We start from the raw sequence: 11,206 nt of genomic DNA on the forward strand, positions 1-11,206 counted from the left end.
CACCCTAGGCAATGACAAGATTAAAAAGTTTAACTCCAAGCACGTGCGCCTGCAGGCACACACACACACAGAGAGTTTAAAGGACATAATTAGCTCAAGGGCAGCAACAGCTATTTCCTCCGTCCCCTTTCGGGGACCCTTTCGTGCCCCTGCAGTGGGATGGATTAATAGGCGCTTTCCTCCCCCTAACTCACCACGTGAGTGCTTTAAAGGGCAAACCTGGACTTTGTCAGAGCGAGAAGAGGGGGAGACACCCCTGCAAAGAGACGCAGCCCTGCCCTGCCCCCTTGCGCTCGCCAGTCCCAAACCTCGCAAGGAAGCGTTAAGGAGGGGAGAGAGTGGGGGAGAGATTTTGCTGGCCCAGCTCAGCTGCGCTCTCTCTGGACGAGACAGACACCCGGCCCGGCCCTGGCACGAGCCCTCCCGCTCCCCCACCCCTCGCCGTACAAAAAGCCGCCCGACAAGTTTCTTGGAACTTTGCCTGCCCTGACGCAAACAATGGAGCAGGGCCCCATCCTCCTGGAGCAGCCAATAGGCAGCTGGGGGACCCGGTTGCCACCAATCAGAGGGAGCTGGACAGTTCCCCGGTCCTGACTGACCTTCAGCCGGCTGGCGTGGGGGAGATAAAAGAGCCCAGAGGCGGTAGCGGAGGTTTGGCCGCTGCAGCTGCCGCCCGCCGTCCCTCCCGCCTTAGAGCCAGGCAGACGCGGCGCGGACCCGGCGCGGCCAGAGCCAAGCGGGAGGGAGCGCGACCCCCAAGGGGAGCTGGCCCCGGGAGCGGCCGCCGTTGCAGAGGGCTCCCGCGAAGCGCCGCCCCAGCTCATTCATTGAAGCCCCAGCAGCGCCTGGAAGCCGGGGCTCGGCAGCGGCCCGGCCCGGCGGCAGAGAGAAACCTCCCCGCCCGCGGGAGGGCGCCGCTGCCCTGCGAGCAGCCAGAGGTGAGCGCCGAGCCCCGGCTCTCCTCCGGCTGCGGCTGCCTGGGCTCGCCCCGCCGCCCCCTGCGCGCCATGCCCCGCTACCGGTATCCCCTGCGGAGAGCGCCGGGCTCGGCCGGGGAGGAGGGAGCTGAGGCGAGTCCGGGGAGGCTGAAAGGAGAAGATGGAAACTCGGGGAGGGAGCTGGAGGGACGGGGCAGGAGAAGGGGCTCGGCTGGGAGGCCGGGTGAGGCACAGGAGTGGAAAGAGGAGACTGCGGGACAGGGAAAGGCAGCTAGGGGAGGGGATCGGAGCTGGATCTGGATGAGCGGGGGGAGATATGGGGATGGGACACAGGGAGCCGGGTTATGGGGGGTGAGTTGGGGATGTGGAACAGGGAGCTGGGTTACAGAGGTAAGTGGGGGGGAGATTTGGGGACAGGACACAGGGAGCTGGGTTACCGGGGTGACTGGGAGAGATTTGGGGATGCGGCACAGGGAGCTGGGTTACAGGGGTGAGTGGGGGGAGATTTGCGGATAGGGCACAGGGAGCTGGGTTACGGGGGTGAGTGTGAGGAGATTTGGGGATGGACACAGGGAGCTGGATTACAGGGGTGAGTGAGGGGAGATTGGAGGATGGGGAACAGGGTGCTGGATTATGGGGGTAATGGAGATTTGGGGATGGGGAACAGGGAGCTGGGTTACAGGGGATGATTTGGGGATGGGGAACAGGGAGCTGGGTTACGGGGGATGATTTGGGGATGGGGAACAGGGAGCTGGGTTACAGAGGTGAGTGGGATGAGATTTGGGAACAGGGACCAGGGAGCTGGGTTACAGGGGGTTAGTGTGGGGAGATTTGGGGACAGGGAACAGGGAGGTGTTAGTGTGGGGAGATTTGGGGACAGGGAAGAGGGAGCTGGGTTACAGGCGTTGAGTTAGGGAAACTGGGACTTTATAAAATTATAATTTATATTAGCCTGTGATGGGCTGGAATTTCTCAGTCAGATTTATCAGCATATTGCATTTCTTGTTACAGTGGATTAGTTTGCTTGCGATTCCCGCTCTAGATTTCCTATCTTGCCCTTGCTTTGTTTGTCTATAATTCAGACAAAGGCGAGGAGGGTTAGTTCATCTCTACCATTTTGTATATTATTGAAAATATGTGCCCTCCTGAGTCAAAAATGTACAAGCTAGAGCAACCCCAGCACAGTTCTTTTCCACTTAGTATCTTTCTCAGGGTGGCAAAACATAAGCCTCCTTTACAAGGAAAGGCACTGTCTTAGTCTCTTGGATGCTAAAGTGAATCATTAGACACATCCCCTACCAGTTTGAAGATTGCCTCAAGGCAGTTTAAACAGGACAGTGACTGTGAGGAGACCTCTGTGGCCTTGGGAAAGAACATTTCAGTTTGGACCAGATTGGTAGTTCAGTTTGCTGAACTGATAAATCTGAATCAGCCCTGCCCTCAACATAAAAGTTAGAAATTAACTGTGATTAAAAGCACAACCAGAGTTGAAAAAGGGAAAAAAAAGAACAGGGTTTTAGTGGGGAGAGGTGTGTGTTACTGTGCTGCCCTCAGGCTCTCTGGGGAGGGGAGTGACTGACTGACTACCAATCATTAAATCACTTTTTTGGGGGGGAGTGTTTCCATAGGTCTTGGACCTAATGAGGCATTTTGACAACAAAGTGGGAACAAGCCCCTCCTGAAACCCAAGCTCAGCGATGCCCTGGAACGTCAAATGGCTGAACAGCTACAGCAGCCACAATTCCCAGTCCCAAAAGCAATGTAAGAAATCCTCCTTCGCCTTTTACCAGGCAGTGAGGGACCTGCTGCCTGTGTGGCTTCTGGAGGACATAAGAACAATGGAGGCCTTTCACTGGGAGGAAGGCGGAAAGGTGAGCACCTATTCTCCCTCTGAGGCTCTTCTCTATGCCCTGGTGCACAACCACCAACCTTACGCTCAGTACCTACTGAATAAGTTTCTTCAGAGCGCCCTGGCCATACCCAGCCAAAACTTCAGCTGCTGCCAGTCATCAGCTCCTCACCTGGCCATGGCAGTTCGCTACAACCGCACCCACATCCTCTTCAGAATACTGAAAGCCATTAGAGGCTTTCCAGAGAGAGAGAGAGCCAACTACTTGGACCGCAGGGGGTGCAGTCGTGTGGAAGGCAGCAAAACTGCCTTGCATGTGGCCTGTGAACTGTTGAGACCCGAATGTTTGCTTCTATTGCTGGGTCATGGGGCATCCCCCTGCTTACGTGACTGCGCTGGGAATACCCCTTTGGACATCTTGCTCCAGCAGATTTCTCAGACCCCAGCAGTTAACATGCGCACCAAGCTCCTCTTGCTGGACTCCCTTTTCCTCTTCATGCCTCAGGAACTCCAGTTTTCAATGAAACAGCAACTGCTGGACAATCACCAGCCCTGGCAAGATCTTTTGGGAGAGAACAGATTCCAGTGGCTGGCAGGTTTAACTCCTACATCTCTGTTCATCACGGCTATGCGTGTCTTAATCAGGAGCATTTCACCTGAACAATTCCCAGAGGCACTGGAAAATCTCCCTTTGCCACAGTTTCTGAAGCCTTTAGGCTTGAAACTGAAGAGCTAGGGGATGTGCCCAGGAGCCTCCAGCTTGTGTGGTTTTGGTATAAAGAGCTGTTAATGCAGATGTGGGGCAATGCTCTTGTTTTTATTAGAACATGTTTTTAAAAGGATTGTATCTGGCACTTTACATACCTTTTTATTTAAAGATCATTGTGGTGAGTAATTTTCACACCACTTTTTATAAAAGTATTATATGATAACTTAAGATACATGGGTGTATATATTTGTAAATAGGTGTAAATAAACCAGTGGCAGATATGACGGAAAATGGAAATCTAGTAATTTAAATTTCTGAAGTGACATATCCATGTGAGAGTGGTAGAGAGAAGCCCGTTGGTTCTGGCCTACCTTCCGCTTAAACATGGCACAATTCTGGAATAAAACAATTTATTTTTACAAGTATCCTGGTAGGAGTTGTCAGGGAAACATCACACACACACAGAGAAAGGCACAGGTGAAAAATTCTTGATCTTGTACAAAAACCAAGATATTTTTAAAAGAATCTAAACTAAATAAGGAGGGCAAGGATATACATATTAACAAAAATGGCCATGTGTATGAAAACCAGATAGTTTTTCCATAATGTTCTGTGTTCCCTTTGTCCTTCAGTGAAATCAGAGGGGCCTAGTTGTCATCTCTCTTTTTGCTGTGGAGGGAATGGAAGGAGCAGAAAACATGCTCTCGTTGGCCAAGATTCGGTTAGAGGGAGGAAGGGGGTAATATATCATGGTTTCATCCTTCTCAATCCTGCAGAAGCACCTTCACGTGAACACTGTATGTTTGAGGCGCTATCATCTTAGGGGAGTGGCTAGGAAAAGGAGCAGAGCTGGAGCGAGCCATTCTCCTTACTATTGTCCTCCTGCAAACCCACAGGGATTTTTTTGTGCAAACTGATGTCTGCATTCTGTCATGTGGATTCTTCTTTGTTGTCATTCTCCATCGCCACCCCAAACATATGTTGGCATAGGTTGTTGAAAAACCTATGGCATCCTTAGTTCCTGTGGGTATTTAGGGAGTAGTTTGGATGCACTGGACCTCCACCTGAATATCTTGACCCTCAGTGGATGACCAGAGATACATGGAATATTCCCAGAGATTCTCCAGACATCTCTGCACTGGGAGAGCTATGCCCTTGTCTGCTCTGCAAGGAGCAAACCTCGCCTTCCCCTACCAGTCATTGTAATCTTCATGGTTTCCACAGAGTTTTCCACCTACCTTTGGCTCTACAGTGGGAGGGCATTAGCTGAGTTGTAGGGTTTTTTTGGCACCCAAGACTCTTGCCATGGAGTCAGTTATTACCTTAGAGATTTCAGCCTCCTAGCTCCCTACAGGGTGAGCACAGAGCAGAAGTGAAAAGTCCTTGTTTCAAACATAAATCCTTTTGATCATTAACAAGTTTGGTGAGAAAAACTATGAAAAACACAGAGCCAGCAACTGTAAATTGTTCACAGTTCAGCTGAATAGATTCTAGAGAGTTTCTCCAATGTGGAACTCCCCTCTTTTAAAAACATACAGTTCTAGTGGATATATGATAATATAGGAAATACTAGAGGGTTGGTGTGCTTCAGAAATTTGAGATGCAACAGAGGAAAAAAATAGTTCATTTTATGCTGAGGAAATTGAAAATGCCTTCCAGAAAAAAAACAAGAGGGTGATTGCTCCAGCTAATTAACACAGGAAATGCAGATCCCTTGCTGGAAGGGGTGGCTTGAAATAACCAAAATATGCAGTCTTTGATCCCCCTGCTCCCATTACCTCAGGGATAACAAAATGCAGCTTTGTAGTAGAATTCACTGAACTGCCCAAAGCCAAGAATGCCTCTCACAGCAGTATAAATACCTATATTGCTGGATTCTTCATACGACTATATCTTTCCCATTATTCCAGAAGCACTGCTGTATAAGTGCTCCTGGAATAATACTGCTGTATTTATTGCATAAATAAACTAGAAGATAAAGCAATCAGTTTTGCTCTCCACTGCATAAACACACAAAAAAACTAGCCTTCTTAACACCATGGGCTAGGGAAATATAGGGTTTTGAAAGGATGCTCGGAAGTAAAGAACTGATTTTTTTAGCACGTTTTCTATTCCACCCAAAGGTGTTTACTGATGAGACACAGCAAAATTTGAGTGGTTTGTGCTGTCAGCAGAGCTGTACATGCAAACAGCTTCATTCTGCAGGGTTATTGTATTAATATATTTAAAAACTAGGCTATTTTATTCTCTTTCCTCTCACACCTGCTTTTCCTGCTCCCCCCAGCCCTCTCGAGGTGCAGTTGCCACTTTCCAAAGCAATTACTCACTGCAATGCTAGCATGAAACTTTTACTCACCTCCATCAGCAAGAAGAGAGGGTGTATTATGCAGAACATTACACACTCCTATTGCTCCTTCTCTAGTGAAAACAAAAGGAAAGATTAACATGAATATATTGTATCAAGATCATTTCCCAGACTCTTGTAACCATGCCTTAGTGGGTAACAACTGAGAATACCAAATTCAGGACAAACCGCTGAGAAATAGGGCAGACACACCCTAAAACTGGTGGTTAATCTCCCATAAAATATACCAAACCAGAAACAAAAGTAAATTTCTGTTTCACCACACTGGCTAACAAGGAGTCAGACCAATAGTGAATTGAATCTGTTCTTGCAGCATAATTCCTGCATGTCTTGTGTGATCTTGCCATGAAGCTCTGGCAAATGTTTGGAACCCAATTAACATCAAGTCAATGTAGATATTAATGTTATCCATAGTGTCGGTACTTTGACATTTAGCCATGAAAGCAATATGGCGGTGTGCCTCAGTTTCCCTTCTCATACAGCATATTAGGTGTGTAACGTCTTTTCCCCTGTGTACAGTTTCAAGGCTGGTTAGAGGCTCTAACTGTGAAACATCAGTATTACAAGGCCTTTTAACATAAAGGCTTCTAGCACATAGCGAGTTCTTATGTATCACTCCCAACATGTTCAAGAGTTTTTCCAAAAGATCATTCACATTGTACATTTTTACAGTTTTTGGTATCAGCAACACATTAGTCACAAAAGTTAACATTAGGATTAATATTAACATCAAATCTTTTACAAGTGTACATTTACAAGCATTTTTGTTATGCCATGCCTTTGGCTCAATACTCTTGGAGTTTTGGCACTTTAGGGTTAACCTGTGGCTTCCATTTGCAGGATTAAGTTTTTCCTTTCCTCCCTGTCCTGTAGGGTCAAATCCTGTGCTCTCTTGCTTAACAGAATTCATTGGCTGGTTAGGTGTGTCCTTTCAGCTAAGAGCTATGGGCAAGTCTTTCTTTCCTCCCCTCACCCCCAGTTACGTATTTTGCATCAACACAGACACTAGCTTGTTTACTAGTTTTCAGATTCTTAACCATTACCAATTTCAAGGCTGGATTCTGTCTTAAAGAGATACCACCCATTTTCACTAGCATGTTAGACTTAAGGTTCTTTTGTCCTTCCATTACCTCCCTCTGCTTCCACAGGGAATCAGATGTCAAGTCCACTAAGAGACTACAAGACATATCCAAAGTGTCTAGAAATGAGTTTGCCTGCCATTCCCTGTATTCTCAAGAGATCAACTGTACAACTGTCCTGCTCTGTAGATTGAGCTACACAATCTTCCCTCTGAACCTGAGACACAAACTGTTTACTTAAAGAGTCAACATGGAAACATTCATGTCCCAACAACATTGCCTCCCCAAAACACTGGTCAAGCACAGGCACTTAGTCACCATAGAGCTGTTCAAATTCCCTGACAATTTTCATTCCATATGAAACCTCATAGCTGGGTCAAGTATCAGAGGGGTAGCCGTGTTACTCTGAATCTGTAAAAAGCAACAGAGGGTCCTGTGGCACCTTTAAGACTAACAGAAGTATTGGGAGCATAAGCTTTCTTGGGTAAGAACCTCACTTCTTCAGATGCAAGTAATGGAAATCTCCAGAGGCAGGTATAAATCAGTATGGAGATAATGAGGTTAGTTCAATCAGGGAGGGGGAGGTGCTCTGCTAGCAGTTGAGGTGTGAACACCAAGGGAGGAGAAACTGCTTCTGTAGTTGGCTAGCCATTCACAGTCTTTGTTTAATCCTGATCTGATGGTGTCAAATTTGCAAATGAACTAGAGCTCAGCAGTTTCTCTTTGGAGTCTGGTCCTGAAGTTTTTTTTGCTGTAAGATGGCTACCTTTACATCTGCTGTTGTGTGGCCAGGGAGGTTGAAGTGTTCTCCTACAGGTTTTTGTATATTGCCATTCCTGATATCTGACTTGTGTCCATTTATCCTCTTGCGTAGTGACTGTCCAGTTTGGCCAAGGTACATAGCAGAGGGGCATTGCTGGCACAAGATGGCATATATAACATTGGTGGACGTGCAGGTGAATGAGCCGGTGATGTCATAGCTGATCTGGTTAGGTCCTGTGATGGTGTTGCTGGTGTAGATATGTGGGCAGAGTTGGCATCGAGGTTTGTTGCATGGGTTGGTTCCTGAGTTAGAGTTGTTATGGTGCAGCGTGGTTGCTGGTGAGAATATGCTTAAGGTTGGCGGGTTGTCTGTGGGCGAGGACTGGCCTGCCTCCCAAGGTCTGTGAAAGTGAGGGATCATTGTGCAGGATGGGTTGTAGATCACTGATGATGCGTTGGAGAGGTTTAAGCTGAGGACTGTAGGTGATGGCCAGTGGAGTTCTGTTGGTTTCTTTTTTGGGCCTGTCTTGTAGCAGGAGGCTTCTGGGTACACGTCTGGCTCTGTTGATTTGTTTCTTTATTTCCTTGTGTGGGTATCGTAGTTTTGAGAAAGCTGGGTCAGTGGATCCATACACATCTGAAAGACTCTGGCAGTTAGGAACTGAAACTACCTTAAATCAAATCATTTCCACACCCTTCAGTTACAGCAAACTGCTTGCAAAACACTGTCATGAGGATTATCCCTAGCAGACACAAACTTAGGAACATTTCCTTCCTGGGTTTTAGTTAAATCCAGAACCAACTTGGGCAACTGACAAATTCTCAAGTAGCATAAATTGAGAAGCACTTTCTGTCTGCTCCACGGACAAAAAAATCAAGACACGCCCTTTTGCAGCAGACACTGCTATTTTTAACAGGCAAAAATTGGAGATATCCTTTCCTCTGTCCCAGCACCGATGGCTGATTTCAGACATATACTTGGAAAATGGGACAGCTTCCTTACCAGGCAAGTTGCCACTCCCAACAGATAAACTGCCATTCTCCACATTATACTGAGCTACTTTAAGCAAATCACTTCTACCTTCTTCAGGTTTACTATCACAAGCTTCACTTGCCAACAATCCATCACTCACAAAAAATCTACCCTTTTCGTCCTCAATTATGACTTTAACATGACTTTAATGCAACTGTAATCTGCTCTAGAGAAACATTGTCCTGATCAATGAGTTCTCTCTATGCTTGATCTAATTCCAGATTCACTTCTGAGATATTAGACAGATATTCAGAAACTTCATTCACAAACAGCTTTTTACCACATACAGCTATTTTCCACCTTCCCCAGGTAAAAGACACCTTTTCCCTCGTCATAGCAAAATTGGTTAAAAACAGACGACTTCTTAGAGTCATACAACATACCAACATTGTTATAAACTGGACTTCCAAGATGATACAGATTCTGCTGTTCTTCCATTGCTTTTTTGATTTGGAGCTTAAGTTTATCCACTTCTGTCTTAGCTTGCAGCATTTCCATTTGCCTCCTCTAAGCTGCTTGGCTCTCTCTTCAGCTTCTTTTTCCAGCTGGGCCAAGGCTGGCTTCTCTTGCAGTCAAAGTTCTGCCTGTCTTTGTTCATGTTCAAGACACAGGCTCTCTCTCAGGGCTTGCAATTTGATGGCTTCTGCTGAGGCCTTCTGGCTAATGGTCATTGATCTTTAACATTTAAAACTCTCAATATCAAAATTCAAATTTTGAATAGTGTGGGGTTCTGATCCAAAGCTTAACTGACTTGATTCTGTGGCTCCTGCTGACTACACCACTGTAACGGTGCCTCTGTGGGTCACAACTGAGAATACCAAATTCAGGACAAACTGCTTAGAAATAGGGCAGATACACCCCAAAACTGGTGGTTATTCTCCCATAAGATAAACCAGCAACAAAAGTAAACTTCTGTTTCACCACACTGGCTAACAAGAAGTCAGAAAAGCAGTTTCCTTAGGTATTCCAGTCCTTGTATCACCACCAAAAACACTAGACTTAAAGATGAGTGGTTCTTTAAAACCAGTTTCATCCAATAAGAGATTTTTCTGATCCCAAAGGGCCAGCCACACACCCAGGTCAATATATAACTCAGATCTTACCCAATAATCACGCTGTTGCCAATCTATTTATAAAAAGAAAGAAAGGTGAGAGTTAAAATTGGTTAAGAGAATCAAATACATACAATAAATGTACAGTTCTTGGATCAGGCTTGTAGCAGTGATGGAATAAACTGCTGGCTTCGTAAGTCTCTGGTTGCTTCCAAATCATTGGAAGGTCCTCAGTCCCTTGGTTAGAATGTTCCCAACAGTTCATAGTCCAGAGGTTTGAGCAAGAAAGAGACAAAATTGAGATGTTTCTAAGGCCTTTTATAACTTCTCTCAGGTGAAGAGAAACCCATTGTTCTCACTGTGGAAAATTACAGGTGACAAGATGGTGTTTGGAGTCACATAGGCAAGTCACATGCCCATGCATGATTTCGCTTAGTCATAGCAGAAGCCATTACTCACACTCTAGTTGTTCATATAAAAGTCCATCAGGCCTGGATGGGCATCTTCCATGGTCCATTGTGAGTTAAGTGTTCCTTGATGGGCCACTTAACTCAAATAGTTCCTTCAAGATGTGCAGGCTAAATACCTTGTGGACGTTACCTCAGGAGCAAATATATTTGAAATACAGGTATAGAGCCAATTCTTATAACTTCAAATACAACAATGATACATGCATACAAATAGCATAATCATATTCAGCAAATCACAACTTTTCCATAGACGCCTTACTTGACGTACTTTGTACAAGATCTGTTGCAATTATATAACAGTGGTAGCAACAATGATTTGCATGGTCATATTTTAATCAGATACCGTCACAACTCCTCATTGCTCAACCAAACACCCATATGGGTCATGTCCATATTCCAGTGTATCCAATGACTAAGACCTGTCAAAAATCAGCCCTTTGCTCTGTGATTATATTTTTAGAATGTAAACAGTTGGGTGGAAATTACGATCCAATGTTACATGAAAAATGGCAATAATAAAGCGTAAAGGATGGGACACACTATAAGAAGTTAAAGAAAAAAGAGGGAAATTAAAACGCCTCTCAGTGACAGAATGGACTCAGTAATCCACCATCATTAACTAGGACATGTGACTCATGAGGTGAGCATCCATTGTCATAAAGACAGAATAGTGATCAGAACATTCACAGCTTCCATAACGATCCCAAAAGGGTCAAATTAAGCCAGATTAAAAAGTTTACCTGTTCACTTAGATGCTGTTCAAAGAGGGTCTACGGCCAGGCCCAATTCCCACAGAAGTCAATTCGAGTTCTTCTGGTGACTTTACTGGGAGTCGGATCTGGCTCCTGAATATAAATGGAAAAGGAATCCCTACTTGTGAGAATCTTCCAAATCCTATCAGAATAATCCAGTGTGCTCTAGCAGGCTGCGCTAGAAACATGGATAGCTA

General features: G+C 45.7%; 1 protein-coding gene across 2 annotated transcripts; it reads left to right on the plus strand.

Moving 5' to 3' along the window:
* The first annotated feature begins 528 nt into the window (after positions 1-528).
* ANKRD9 (ankyrin repeat domain 9) lies at positions 529-3,787 on the plus strand. 2 transcript variants are annotated; one of them, XM_034769399.1, is made up of 2 exons: positions 529-938; positions 2,556-3,787. In XM_034769399.1, the coding sequence occupies exon 2, from the start codon at positions 2,636-2,638 to the stop codon at positions 3,521-3,523; it is 888 nt and encodes a 295-aa protein (XP_034625290.1). In that variant the 5' UTR covers positions 529-938; positions 2,556-2,635; the 3' UTR covers positions 3,524-3,787. The 2 variants fall into 2 exon arrangements, with proteins under 2 accessions (XP_034625290.1, XP_034625291.1); XM_034769400.1 differs by having other exon boundaries at positions 2,567-3,787.
* The last annotated feature ends 7,419 nt before the right edge of the window (positions 3,788-11,206 follow it).

Source organism: Trachemys scripta, chromosome 4, assembly GCF_013100865.1.
Source record: "Trachemys scripta elegans isolate TJP31775 chromosome 4, CAS_Tse_1.0, whole genome shotgun sequence".
In the NCBI taxonomy this organism is placed as follows: domain Eukaryota; kingdom Metazoa; phylum Chordata; order Testudines; family Emydidae; genus Trachemys; species Trachemys scripta.